General features: G+C 41.6%; 1 protein-coding gene across 1 annotated transcript in view; it reads left to right on the top strand.

Annotated features, from left to right (window-relative positions):
* Positions 1-15,282, top strand: part of LOC114666589 (protein unc-79 homolog) — a 223,515-nt gene that overhangs the window by 125,765 nt on the left and 82,468 nt on the right. Inside the window, exons 24-28 of the mRNA XM_028821501.2 lie at positions 3,252-3,433; positions 9,102-9,303; positions 10,665-10,844; positions 11,410-11,478; positions 14,012-14,298. Coding sequence (XP_028677334.1) covers positions 3,252-3,433; positions 9,102-9,303; positions 10,665-10,844; positions 11,410-11,478; positions 14,012-14,298 — 920 coding nt within the window. The remainder of the gene's footprint in view (positions 1-3,251; positions 3,434-9,101; positions 9,304-10,664; positions 10,845-11,409; positions 11,479-14,011; positions 14,299-15,282) is intronic.

Genomic DNA, 15,282 nt, shown 5'->3' with positions numbered 1-15,282 from the left:
CTAGGGTTGAAGTGAGGGGGAGTGGGCGATAGAAAGCGAAGAGACCTTAGGGTACTGACATTGGTGACAAGTGAAGCCGTCTGTCAACTCACAGCGCAGACATATTGAAGTTGACATGGAATTAAGATGACTGCTCTGTTTGAAGTGAGCTCTGTAGCCCAAATAAAAGAGCTAACGATAGATCACCATTTGTGCAGAACTTCAAAAAACAATAAACCAGAAGGTGCCCTGCTAGCTGTGACTCTTTTGTTCTTAACGACTTTGGCCAGTACAATGTACAGTACATTGCAACTAATATGTACAACAAGAATCATTAATGTGGGACCATTCTCCATAATAACAACCTAATAATGCTCACCATGTTTTGCACATCAGTAGCCCAACAGGATGAATAAGTTTATGCCATGAAAATAAAATGTGTATAGCATGTTTGATTCCAGCCTGGAGTCTGCTTGGGTTTGACACCACAAGATTCACACCCCTGGATTAAGGGATTTCCTGCCATTCTTCTCTGCAGATCCTCTCCAACTCAGGATGTATGAACCCATCAGCTATTTTGAGGTCTCTCCATGAGATTTTTGATTAGGTTCAAGTCCAGGCACTGGCTGGTCCATTCAAGGACATTTCCAGAATTAACTCAAAGCCACTCCTGTGTTCTCTTTGTTTTGTAAAACTTCGGCCCAGTCTGAGGTCCAGGGCATTCTGGAGCAGGCTTTCATTAAGGATATCTCCGCACTTTGCTCTATTCAGCTTTCCTTCAACTCTGACTAGGTGTGTCAGTGACAGGGGTCAAAGCACGAGGTGTAGGTGATTGAGAGCAGGGAGGTCACAGACATCAGTGACAAGTGGAGTCCATTAGAATGGTATTGCACAGCTGATGTCTGGCACACATGCATGACAATCTATAAGCCCAGGTAACAAGACAGAACACCACAAAGGGGTGAAGGACTACACCTTCATTCATGCATTAAATTTTAACTTAGGGTTCCTAATGTGCCTAAAACAAAAGCAAAGGACAATGGGTATGATAATTTATACCAATACAACCTGGATCGATAACAGCTCTTCCTGCTAGGTGTCTTTGCATCCAATGTGCTTAGATAGTCAGGTATCTCTTCATAGTAAGGTGATTGGTCTTTGATCCAGCATGGTCTCTGGATGGAACTGATAGCATGAGAAAGACCCCTGGGCTTTTCTATAGCTTTGAATTTATGCTGATCTTGTGCATCCTTGATGCGCCTCTTGGACCAATGGGACGGCATATCCTAGGAGCCAACTCCCATGGATGAGACCTGTTTAGATATGACTTGTGTCCCTGAAACTTCTGCTAACTTAGTGTTCCACCAGTCCTTGGGCTTAGTCAAACTCATTTTTTATCCTTGCAGACTCACATTAGTTCCCAGGTTCTTAGTATATATTGATTCTGGTCTAGTATGTGGTGAGTAGAGCACCTCACAAGACTAGTGAAATCTTTTCTAAATATATGCATTAGCACTATGAATGTTACATGTCTTATTATCTTACTAGCTGAAATACCCGGCATTGCCCGGAAGGAAAGTAAAGTTTTTTTTAAATTGTTTGAGAAAAATATAATTAAAAAAACACAAGTTTAAAAATAAAAATATATTAACAAACAATGCAGACTCACTAATGTGCTTGTATTGTTTACTGAAGTGCCTTGTTATATACAATGTTTTTAGTTTTTCCATCTTTAGCCAATATATAAAGGTTCTTAGGACTTTCCCACCCTTCAACATGCCACATAAAGTTGTCCATGTGAGAAACAGGCTGTGCCCAAATTGATTCCAGCAATTTGCCTTGATTGTCCTTGAGATTTATTTATCGATAAAATATGTGGTCTCTAATTTACCTTCGATTTTGATAACTTAATTAAATTAGTTTCTTGATTGTGAACGTATTAAAAAAAAACTTCCTATTGCTTTTTTACGAAAATTGTAACACCAACACGTTAGCTACAATGCTGCGAAACAAATGACATTTCATTCATTAATGAATAAACAAAAATCGCAAAGAGAGCCGTTGAATCCACAAAATAAATATAGGATGTTTATAGTAGATAAAAAATAAACTTGCTTACTTCTCTTATATATAATATAACAGATAGTCTAAATTCATCAAAATATAATCGTGGAATACTTTGAAGGTAATGTAAAAATGATGGGAAAAGCGGCGCCTTTTTTAAGGTTTTTTTAACCCTAACCCTAACCCTAACCCTAACGTTTTTTGCTTTGTGGTGTAGTAATAAGTTTTTACATGCAGAATTTTTGACGACTAAAAAAACATCAATTAACTTAATATTATTATTAGGTTGATTTAATTCTATTACCACTACAACATTGTTACAATAAGAATAATGCAAGATGAAAATATAGTTAACAAAAAGAACATTACACGACAAACAAATAATAGTATGGATTTTTAATGATAAAACTGTCGGTTGCTTTTGCGGAGCACACCAGAAACGTTCTGCGCGTCAACTGGATAATAACATACATACAAGACCGCAAGATTATTACAGTCTGCTTTATATATAAGACAAGGTAGGCCTGTGAGGAGAACAGGCACGCGCCGTCACCGCTCATTCACACCACACAGTGAGGGACCATTACTTCGTCAATATGAATTCTTTCTTCCTCGTCATAGTTTTACGGGTTTATTTAAAGAGGTATAAACTTAATAGAAGAATTTGTGAAGAAAATATGAAAAAGAATAAAATAAAAAAAAGTATGAAAATATAAATCCTCAAAAAAAAATTGCTTTAATATACCTTGGAATAACTAAATTATTTTAAAAAAGATAAATAAATGGCAAATTATAAATGCTTTGTGGAAACTCAAAAATATCAAAACAAAACTTGTACTCTTCAGAAAAATGAAAGTATTTTTAATTTACTTTAAAGAAATTTATTTTAGAAAGAAATGGAGTGAATGGGTCTAAAAAGCTATAAGAAACTTCACGCTTGGACCACAACATTTTTAAAACTGTTTCTTAGCGAACACCTATGGGCCAAGGGTAACCCACATTCCAAATTTCAAGTCTCAAGTCCTCATGGTTCGGGAGATTTCATGATGAGTGAGTCAGTGGTATTTGGCTTTTATATATATAGACTGTACACATGAAAGCAGATCACACCATACCATTGTTTAAAAGTCCATCCTCGACTGCAGAGGTGACACATGAAACCAGGAGACACCACACCGCTTAAAGATCTCCGCCTTTTGTCATTTCAGTGGAGAGAGTAGCAGTGCTCTGCCGATTCCTGGACATCGCCTCTCTGACCAAGAACCACCTGCTCAAGTACTCCTTGGCCCATGCCTTTTGCTGTTTCCTGGCAGCTGTGGAGGATGTCAACCCAGCGGTGGCGACCAGGGCCAGGTTACTGTTGGACACCATTAAGAAACCCGCTCTGCAGGCAAGTTACTCGTGCCACAGGAATCCAGAGGTCATACAGAATTTTGCGGGTTTTTTTTGACTTGCTAGGCCTCTCACTCCAGGGTGCGGCACTCAGTTCCTGGCCTGGTATCTGCTTGCGGTTTAATCTCAAGTTGTACCTCATGGATGTTCATGTTAGGCTGGGTGGATGTGCTACAGTGATTTGAAACAAGAAAGGGTGGGTTGGTTTGTGCATGAATTTGACCCCGAATGGACTGGTTTGCTCAACTGGGATTTGTGAATAGATGGTGGAAGGGTAGGCCTCAATCCCTGGTTCAACACTTCTGTCACTCACAAAGGCTCTTCAGACTCCAGCACTGAGCAAAACATTTCATTGAACTATGATGCATCCCAGGAGCATAACACACAGAATTACATCTGTTCTGTTCAGCAACTACCGCTATGCTGGTGTTTCTTCATTAGATGAAGGCTTTTATAAGGAATTCTAATTACACAGCGGGATCTTTAACATATTCCTGACTGAGGCCCATAATATACATGGTGTTGTAAACAGTCTCGGCCTACGTTCTCCCTAGTACAGCTTCATTTAAAAATGTGAATGTTATTCTCCGTTATCTCCTCTCTGGAGTTACTATTCCCAAAAAATGGTGACGTTTGAGAATGCTGCCTAGACTCATGTACTTCTGAAAACACCAGTTCAGCGTTACAGTGTGGACAGGTGAAAAATGAAAGAGTATTGAAACTGCAGACTCTACTCTGCACTCTGATTGGTTTGTACTTATTCCGTGGCCCTTCCCTGATTGGGTCCTGCTCTTTGCAGCTCTCGGCTCCTTTTCTCGCCTTGTACTCTCATCATTACTCTCGATTGACAATTCCAAATTACAACTAAATGAAATGTGCCTTGAAATGCAGGCTGAATTGGTCCATGTGACTGACTAGGACAGGGTCTCACCATCCCGTTGACGCTTATTTTTAAATTTGGCAACTCAAACGATTCACCCCATTGTGAACACCCTAGAGATAAGCCATCCTGAACGCTAATGTCTTTGGATGAGACAGACATCTTATGAGATGTTCCTTTTGTGAACGGAGCAAGCTGGTCCTGCTGCATTCAACTGTTAATATCTGTAAATGTAAACCTGTGGAACTTCTGGACAGGTCTGACCAACTTACTGCCACCTAGAGGCTTGTTATTGACAGCTGCAGCTCTCCAGTATCCAAGCCAGAGGTTCTTATCTGTGTTTACGGGGTGCTGGGTTGTTGTTGTAGTTTATTATAATATATGAATATTTTTTTATATATATATATGTTACATAGTTTTACTGTCAAATAATGCAAAGAGTACACGACACGTGTTTCGCCCTTATTTGGGCACATCAGGCGTACACACACTACTGCACCCCTCACGGGGATCGAACCTCAGACGCCAGCATCAGAAGCAAGGCCTCTTTACGCTGCGCCACGGCATGTGGTTCGTTTATTTGACTGGAGATCGGGGTAATTACATTCATAGCATTCGTAGTCTGTATATATATATATATATATATATATATATATATATATATATATATATATATACAGTAATCCCTCACTATATCGCGCTTCGCCTTTCGCGGCTTCACTCTATCGCGGATTTTATATGTAAGGATATTTAAATATATATTGTGGATTTTTTGCTGGTTCGCGGATTTCTGCGGACAATGGGTCTTTTAATTTCTGGTACATGCTTCCTCAGTTGGTTTGCCCAGTTGATTTCATACAAGGGACGCTATTGGCAGATGGCTGAGAAGCTACCCAACTTACTTTTCTCTCTCTCTCTGTTGCTCTGACATTCTCTGATCCTGACGGAGGGGGTGTAAGCAGGGGGGCTGTTCGCACACCTAGACGATACGGACGCTCCTCTAAAAATGCTGAAAGATTACCTTTACATTGCTGTCTTCTGTGCAGCTGCTTCGTGAAGCGACATGCTGCACGGTGCTTCGCATACTTAAAAGCTCGAAGGGCACGTATTGATTTTTGATTGTTTGTTTTTATCTGTCTCTCTGTTTCTCTCTCTCTCTCTCTGACATTCTCTGCTCCTGATGGAGGGGGTGTGAGCAGCTGTCTTCACTGCAATAGCTTTGTGCCGCAGTGCTTCGCATACTTAAAAGCCAAACAGCCCTATTGATTTGTTTGCTTTTCTCTCTCTATCTCTCTGACATTCTCTGCTCCTGACGCGCACTCCTTTGAAGAGGAAGATATGTTTGCATTCTTTTAATTGTGAGATGGAACTGTCATCTCTGTCTTGTCATGGAGCACAGTTTAAACTTTTGAAAAAGAGACAAATGTTTGTTTGCAGTGTTTGAATAAAGTTCCTGTCTCTCTACAACTTCCTGTGTTTCTGTGCAAATCTGTGACCCAAGCATGACAATATAAAAATTTTCTTATATACAATTCCTTTTACAGGCACGTACTATTTATCCTCTCCTCTTCCTTCACTACTCCTTACTGTTTTTAATATGCCGTGTCCCCCAGTCCATCCATTATTTCATTACCCCTACTGGCAAAGGGAACAGGGATGAGCATCCAATCAAACTGAAAGGATCTCCTGTCTGTGCCAGTCGTGGTGCCAGTCATTCTTTCTTTGTTTTCTTGTGCTTCTGTAAAGTGTTAATTTCCCCTTAAAGTATATCTGATCTAATCTAGCCCTAAAGCAGCGGTTCTCAAACTGTGGGGCGCGCCCCCCTGAAGTAACAAAAAAGGGGGCGCAAATGTTGCCATATGTGGCATAATTTCGCTATTCATAGGGAAATTTTAAACTTGTAGCGGTGTATTGGCAGCAAAAAATATAGGAATAAATTTTATTAGGGTTTCAAAAAAAGTTAGGGGGATGCGATTAAAACTGTTATGAAAACTTGGGTCGCAAATACTTAAAGGTTGAGAAACGCTGCCCTAAAGCATTGTCATCCCAAACAAAACATTGTTTTTTTTTTACTTTTCATACTCGCCATTGCTGCTCTCCATGTTTAAAAGCAAACTTCAAATGAATGTCTAGCATGGAGGACATTTCATCTTCTTGTTTCCGCTGAGGTGCACATGTCCAGTGTAGGCGAGCATCCACGTTGTATGCCTTTTGGTCATTTTGCTGCGGGTAGAGATGCTTTCATTAGCAATGTGAAAACGCTAATAATGAATGGAGATTGTTTTCTTTTAAATACGTAGTAGTGTGGACTTGGCCTCAGCCTTGGTTATCTGATGAACTTCTGGCATTGCTCAAGGACAAGGGCAGCATAGCTACTTCCTAGAAAAATAAGAGCCCAAGATTCCAAAATGCCATAGTGTTACAAAAATGGTTCCTTTTAGAGACTCCCAAACCACCTCAGCTGGCAGCACCTCCTGAATATCTGCGCTCCTCGCCGTATCTCTAAGGCAGAGCCTGGTCACCCTGCAAAGGGAACTCATATCTGCCGCTTGTATCTGCGATTCAGTTCTTTCGGTCACTATCTGCAGCTCGTGACCATAGGTGAGGATAGAGACGTAGATCGAGCGGTAATCAAGAGCTTCACCTTTCGGCTTTGTTCCCTCTTGACCACAACTGACCTGTACAATGTCTGCATGACTGTGGACACTGCTCTGTTCCACCTGACAATCTCCTGATCCTTTCTTTCCTCACTTATGAACAAGACCCCAATATACTTGAACTCCGTCGCTTGAGGCACCACATCATCCACAACCCAAAAGGAGCTGTACTCCATCCTTCCAACCAGGAGGAGAGCGCAGGGCAGACCCAGGAAATGATTGGCTTGGCCTGGAAATGCCACGGTATTCCATCAGGGGAGTTGGAGGAGGTGGTGGGGAAAAGGAACATCTGGGCATCTTTTCTTAGACTGCTGCCCCCTTTGACCCGGACCAGCAGCAACATCAACAACAGTAACAACATTTATTTATATAGCGCATTTTCATACAGATAATGTAACTCAAAGTGTTTTACATGATGAAGAAAGAGAAAAAAGACAAAATAAATAAGAATTAAAATTAGGGAACACTAATTAACATAGAATAAAAGTAAGGTCCAATGGCCAGGGAGGACAGAAAAAAACAAAAAAAAAAAAAACTCCAGACAGCTGGAGAAAAAAATTAAAATTAGGAGCAGGAAATGGATGGATGGATTTCTATTACAATTAATAAGTGGAAAGTTAAAATTGCCATAATAGTCTTTGGCTCTCATTGTGAACGTTATTCCTAGGTAGGATACAATCATTTTGGCAGACCGTTTTGGATGCTTTACTGTAGACAATGCAGTCCCATCAATTGCATGGTCTTTTGTTCTCACCAGAAGCATCCCAGCATGCCTCATCCTCACCTCATGCCTCATCCGTATCTTCACACCAGCTACTTTGGCATTGGGTGCACTACCTCAGTCGAGGCCACTGTCCCAACCAGCTGTTCGGTCACAGGCCTCTCTCCTCATAGCAGGTTGTATCTGCTTATTGACATTTGCACCTTGAGGCATTCCTGGGTCCCACACTCTAACTCTCTTGTGTTTCTTGACTATGAAGTTGATTTTGCTTGTTTTTTCTGATAAATACTTCTTACCTCTCCCTGTATATTTTTCATATTGGCTCAGTAAAATGTCGTTCAAGTGTTGCTCAGTAAAACTGGGGCAGCTGAAGCGACGTCCGACTTTAGGGAAATTAAAGACTGGGGATGGAGTTATAGAGGCAGACAAAAGACAAAGTAAAATGAGATGAAGGGCAAGAGGAGACAGGAAACCCTGGCATGCTCAACGAACTATCTATCTATGTGCTTTCCAAGGCCGTTTATCCCAAGAAGAGTTGCATGGGAGCTGAACCTATGCCAGCAAACATCGAGTGCAAAACAGGAATAGTCTCCGTAGAGGGTGTGAGCCCATCACAGAGTAGTGCTCAAAGAACCAAGTTATACATTCAAAGTACAAGCCAAAAAAATCCAAACAAGAAAGAAAAAGCATCAGAAGTGACCCAAAGAGTTCAATTTTTGTCTTGTCAGGCCATATACTCTTTTTCCTCAGGTTCTCAGAATCCTTGTTGTATGCCTTTTACTCAAGTCCACCATAAACACTTAATTAATCCTTCTTAATCCTAATTAGTCCTGCTGAGATGCTCGTTCTTCTGGTAGGTTCTTCCATCTCAGCAGAGGACTTCTGAGGCTCTGTTAGAGTGACTGTTGGGTTCCTGGTCACCCCCTTGACCAAGAACCTTCTTGCTCGAGCACTCGGTTTGGCCAGACAGCTAACTTCAGGAAGAGTCCCGTTTGGTTCCAAACTTCTTCAAATTCACCTAAAAGATAATCAAAATAATTAGATAATAATCTAATAAAGTTAGTCTGATTTCAGACAGAAATGCCATCTTTGTCAATCTCCTGATATAATCAAAAACAAGAGAAGTATCTATCAAACAGGTAAGAAATCAAAAAAAGATATCCATCTAATCCATTCCATCCACCCATCCATCTGTTTTCTGAACCTGCTTATCCATAGCTTGGTAGCAAGATTGAGCCTCAGGCAGAGTGCCACTCCTTGGCTGAGGTGTGTTCCCTCTTTCTGCTGCGAATATTCCTGCTCTCCCGTGGCCGAGGTTTCTAAGACTCATTGTTTATCTGTAGCATTCCCTTGTATAGATAATCTAATTTTCTTACCAGCCTTTCATCTCGTTGCTTGTGCTCCTCAGGGTCTGTGTCTTTGCTTGGATTTCCAGTTTGACACAGTAGTGAAGGACAGGCCCACCATCCTCAGCAAACTTCTGCTGCTCCACTTCCTCAAGCAGGATATCCCAGCTTTGAGCTGGGAGTTCTTTGTCAGCCGATTCGACACGTTGTCCCTGGAGGCACAGCTTCATTTGGACTGCAACAAGGAGTTTCCATTCCCAACAAGTAGGTTTGTTCTCTCATGTCCTCAGTTTGTCTGCTAGATGTTGGTGTATTTGAAGTTTCAGTACATAACACTTGGAAATCAATGCAAGCGTTGTGAAGTAAATTTCATTTTTGCTTTTTCTCACTGTTAATGTGTTTCTTGTCTTTTTCATAGCCATTTTGGGTTTTGAAGGACGGTGGATTGTGGAAGTCTTCGAGCCCCTTCACTTTCTGTACTCTTTATTATGTCATAAATTTCATTTTAATTTGATACATTTGCATTTTTCTCATTAATCTACACTCATTAACCCATAATGACAATGTTACAACACGCTTGCAGAAAGGTTTGTTTATCAAAAATCAAAAACTGAAATCTTTCATTCATAGAAGCATTCAGACTCTTCATTCAGGGCTTTGCAGAAGCCCCTTTTTGGGTAACGTTTCTACAAGTTTTGCCCACTGGATTTGGGCAGTTGATCTCATTCTTCCTAGCAGATCCTCTCGCGCTCCAGAAAATTGAATGAGAAACCCGTGTGAACTGCTATTTTCAGGTCTCTCCACAGATCGTCTATGTGGTTTAAGTCTGGCACACTCAAAGACACAGACTTGTCCTGAAGTCGATCCACAGTTGTCTTGGCTGTCTCTTTGGGACATTGAACCATCAGCCCAATCTGAAGCAGGTTTTCTTCAAGGCCCTCTCAGTATTTGGCTGCATTCATCCTTCCCTCTTTCTGACCAGTCCCCCTGTCCCCATAGCGTGACGCAGCCACCACCATGCTTCACCATAGGCAGATGATGAGCAGTGCCTTGTCCTCACCAGACATACTGCTGGGAGTTCTGCCCAAAGAGTTACAGACCAGAGAACCTTTTTCTCCAGCTCTCTCAGAGCCCTTTAAACTGTTATATGCCTTTTACTCAAGTCTTCCAGTTTAGATGGTCATCTGTTAGCTCGTTTCACATCTCATTTCTGCTTGGCTGTCATTTAATGAAGAAAGGAATCAATTCAGAGGGCTGAACTCTTCTAACAGGGCTATTAAAGTGATGGGGAAAAAGTTAATTAGCAGTGAAAACTGGTCACTGATTAGGAAAAGGGTTAGAATGAAAACCTGTAGCCGCTGTGGCACTGTAGGCCTGGAGTTCGCCACCCCTGAACTAGACCATTGGCAGAGCGCAGAGTGGTGTGTGTTCAAACTACCCATAAGCCATCATGAACATGTTTTGTGGTGTCAGCTTCTAACTGTTGCGGCTACCGTGTCATTTTTGAATTGCCTTTACTTTTTGATTTACCTTCATATTAATATGTCTTCATATTCTGCTCACTTCAGCATTTTATTCTGTAAAGGAATAATTGTCTCACGTCAACCAATATCTTTACTATTCAGCTATTACTGCAGTCCGGACCAATGTCGCAAACCTGAGTGATGCCGCCATGTGGAAAATCAAGAGGGCACGTTTCGCACGAAACCGGCAGAAAAGTGTGCGCTCACTCCGGGACAGCGTGAAAGGCCCCACTGAGTCCAAGAGGACGCTGTCATTGCCCGAGACGCTGAGCAGTCGAATCCGTGAGTAGCCCTCCATTGTTGTTTTTTTTACCTTTTCTTCCTTTTGTATTCCTTGCTCTCTGGAGGTCTTTTTGTTCTTCTTCCTGTTTAAACGTCCTGGCCCTCACTTACAAAATGGTTTTACTCCCATGTGATTCCTAAGCAGAGCACAGGCTCACAATCTGTAAACCTTGGCTTATTCATTTTGTCAAGAGTGTCCGTGTGGTGAGATACAAGCTCCAAGATTTGTAGTCCTGCGTCTCACTTCTTGTCTGTCCCAGTAAGTCTTTCCAACAATCATCGTAGATAAAAAATGAAATTAAATTGCACAATAAAGGAATTCAACATGTGAAAGCTGCTGTAGAGCCAGCATGCTATGTGATGTGTGTGTCTGAAATCCCACTCTGTGTGACCTGCTGGCCGTAAACTGATGAAGAGTTCGAAGGTGAGTGGTAAAGTCTACAGAATCTGTCAGCGTTCTTAGCAGCCCTTTGGTTTGTCGCAAGTCGGCATGTATTAAAAACACAGGAGCAAAAATTCAGATTATATAACTAATTGTAACTAATTTTATTTTTTATATTTCCAGCTGTTAGACTTACAAGGCACGAACAGTCCGCACCGACTCTGGGAGAACTGATAGAGCAAATGTTACCTGGTAAGTGTGCAGAAACCGCAGTCCACCTCGCTTCAGCCTTGCAAAGAAAGTTAGAGGAATGCCCATAAAACTCAGTGTTGTCCCGATTATTATTTTTCCTTGATGTCAAAAAATGATTGACAGGGTTTTACAGCTCAAGGAATCTCATGGTTTACGTTTGTTCTTGTGCTTGATAACGATTTGAAATGACGCTGAATAACAATCTCCCATAGTGCCACATTGTTTTTCTAATGGACACTGCCATGTTGACGGTTACTATGCTGTTGTTGGGTAAGGTCAGCTGGTAGGGTGCGGCACGTGACATCAATAGATCGACACGATAAAGTTCAGCGTCATGTACAGTACCTCCTACTTGTCGAAGACTCAGTTCCTCTAAACCTTAACACTCCTACTCCATTGCTGTTTATAAAAGTTCTGATAAACATTTCTTGATTTCGATTTAAGATTAATGTTCTTGGCTCTGTTTATGTGTGTGTTTACTACACATTTCTGGTCTACTACTTGACTACGGTTTTTGCTACACATATTGATCTCCTGGTTACGACTCATGGCTTCTCATCTTGGTTACAATTGATCCCAACTCAATTCCAGTTCCAGTTAAACTCTATGGCTGCCCCCGTGCGCAATTATATGTCTGTCACTTATTAGATTCAGTAAAGCAGTTGTTTTTGTAGCTGTGCACTTGAGCAGTAGGGAAGGACCTGAAGTCTCATTTATAAAGCTTTGCATGGATTTCAATGCAAAAGTTTGTGTATGCCAAAAAACAGGAAAATCCATTAAAAAATCTGATTTATAAAGCCTGCTATTCACACATATTAATATAATTACACTTTATGGATTGTGACCACTAGGGAGCGTAACAACGCCCTAAACCCCAGACACAAGTCCGGGTTCAAATACAAGGTTTTATTACCTCAAGTTCCTTACAAAGGCCTCTTTCAGTGTTGCACAAACAGAAGGATTTTCCTTTCTCTCTCATTTTCCCTCTCTGTCCTCTCTTTCCGATGATCTTTGTCTGTTTTCCACCCAACTCCAACTCCCCTGGATGAGGCAGAGCGACTCCTTTCATCTCAGCCCCGGGGTTACTTTTGGTGCTGGGGGCATAACCCACTGAAAGCACAAACAGCAGTCCCCCAAAAGCAGCTCTCCCTGGCACTCCCCAATGAAACCCAACAGGGGTACCCCATGGGACTACAGGTCCCAGCATGCTTTGCGGGTGTCCATGTGTGAGTCCTGACTGAGGGATGCTGCCAGCTAACATATCAGGGGAGACAATAGCTACATACCATTTTCTCTGCCTGTCCTTCCATTGTGCTGGCGTGCTGGGCATATAACTGTCAAAATGGTGTTGAGAAAAGTCACAAGTATATTTCAACTACAGTATAAATGAAACTGAAACAGAACACTATGTCCAGAAATGAATTCAGCAACCCAATAAACACAAATCCACCATTAAAAAACTCCACAAAAACCAATTTCATGAAGAAGTAAAAAAAATGAGCAGTGTAACACAATCACAACAGGCGTCACAGTAAATCCTGTACTGATGTAAAGTTGACCGTGAGAACGGAGAGACAGAACAAGATCGAGAAACAAATCAAAGTTGTGGGCAGAATTTGGATCAAATCCAGAAAGACTGGAATAACCAATCGTCTTTAGCCAAAACGTGAAACAAACTCGTAGTCAAAAAGGGCAACGCAAAGATTCAGAGAAGAAGAAATGAAGTGAATGTTTAGTTGATGATCAGAGTTCACTCCAGAGATGATGCACAGAAGGTAAGACATGGTCTTGCAGAAGCTCAATGTTGCCCCTGTGGTTCAAGTGCGTCATCACCTCACTCAAAGGGCCTATTTCTTTGTAATTGAAACAACCCCGCTTGGATAGTACCTTGTACACAGTCCTCATGGAAGGGTTAATGAGGTTTAAGCAGAAATGCGACTCATCAGACTAGATAGCATGTTCCTGGGTGTTTGTGGCTCCGCACCCAATGTAACCATGCTGCTTTGTAAACAGCTGTTAGCAAGGGTCTGTTCCACAGTACCCTGCTCCAGATATCCATGGCATGCAGTTCCCTTATGCGCGTTCATTCAGAAATGGCGTGTTGATGGTCTGCAGCAATTCTTGCCTGGTGACCAAATAATTTGCTGTCACGATGTGTGACACACAATGACAGTTCCCTATCTGAGAGCTCCTTGTTTTGACCGCAGTTCTGGTGATGATTAGCAGTTGACTGTGGTGCATGCACTACTCTTTGAAACAGCAGCACAGTGATTGACTTCCAGTTACACTGTGCCCTTTGACTTGTTTTTGCCCATCATTCGCGTTGGTTGCACAACCCATTTTTCATGAACTTGTTTCTTGTGACTCTTCCTCGTATCACACGACACAGCTATTTGTAGGATGGTATTCACACTGGGGTGCCCTCTGTTGTTGTCATAAAAGCGTGTGTCACTTCTTACATGGGTGGTGACTAACTTTTTGTCCGGTGAGCTTACCCACTGATTTTTTCAATTTTACTTCAATCCCTTTTTAGGACAACAGTCTGAGGAGGATGACACCATAATCAAGGATCCCCTTCCTGAAGATGCTGGCATTGACCATCAGACCGTGCACCACCTAATTACTGTGTTGATGAAATTCATGGCAAAAGACAAGAGCAGCGCTGAGGCAGACATCAGCAGTGCCAAAGCATTTAACACGGTCAAGCGGCACCTCTATGTGCTGCTGGGCTATGATCAGCAGGAAGGCTGCTTTATGATCGCCCCTCAGAAAATGAGGATTTCCACCTGCTTCAATGCCTTTATTGCTGGCATCTCCCAGGTAATCATTCCAATACGCTATACAGTACAATGTCGATGAGAAGTCATGGAATGTTAAAGACAATTTGTACTTAAATGTAGGTTATGACGTGCTGTTTATGTTCTTGGTATGTGGTGCAGCCTCAAGTACAGTTTACAGTCTGGTCCTTCCTCAGTGAATATCTGCTAGTGAGCTCTTAAAAGGATCATTGAGTTTGAGCAGGGGTGGCTGCTGAGTATCACATTTTGGCTGTCCTCAGAATGCTCTGCGTTATCAGAAGTGTTTGCAGTACTGGATAACCTTCAACGTTTAATTAAACCAGTGTGCTTGCGAGAAGAGAACAACACATAGTACCATCACATTGTCATGAGCTTGTTATACAAGATCTGTCTAAAAAAACTCAACTTCCTAAATAAGGCACCAATGAACTAACACAGCAGACTTGCGACAGTGGTGGTGTATCCTTGACCTTTCAAATCCCTGCTTGCTCGATCACGCCACGTCATCTCATCATCGAGTACATGCAGTAGAGTCAACTGAGTCTCCTGTGCCTTTTGTGAATTTTTGCAAGTTGAAATATGAAGTATCTTGAAGAGCAATGTGCTTCTGTGAAATTCTGTGTGAAATTATCGAACATGTTACCTTTCATGTATTGCACCAGGCTTATGGAGAGAATTGTTTAAGCCACACACAATGTTATGGATGGCACCAAAGTTTCAAATCGAGATTTCAATTTGATTTAAATATTGAAGATGATCCCAAAACTGGACAGTGATCACATTGAGAAAGTACTGGCCTTTGGTTCATGAAAATCGTTGCCTAACTGTCTGTGAAGTTGCTGAAGAAGTGGGTATTAGTAAAGGTTTGTGCAACGTAATTTTGACTGAAATACTGCAGATGAAATGCGATGCTCCAAAATTTGTGCCGCGTCTCATGATGGATGAGCAAAAAGCGAACCGCGTCATAGTCCATCAAAAATTGTTTGATCGGTCAAATGCGATGAAA

Source organism: Erpetoichthys calabaricus, chromosome 16 (assembly GCF_900747795.2).
Source record: "Erpetoichthys calabaricus chromosome 16, fErpCal1.3, whole genome shotgun sequence".
Classification (NCBI taxonomy): domain Eukaryota; kingdom Metazoa; phylum Chordata; class Cladistia; order Polypteriformes; family Polypteridae; genus Erpetoichthys; species Erpetoichthys calabaricus.
Note: the sequence above shows the minus strand (reverse complement) of the source record. Positions and strands in the feature narration are given on the sequence as shown.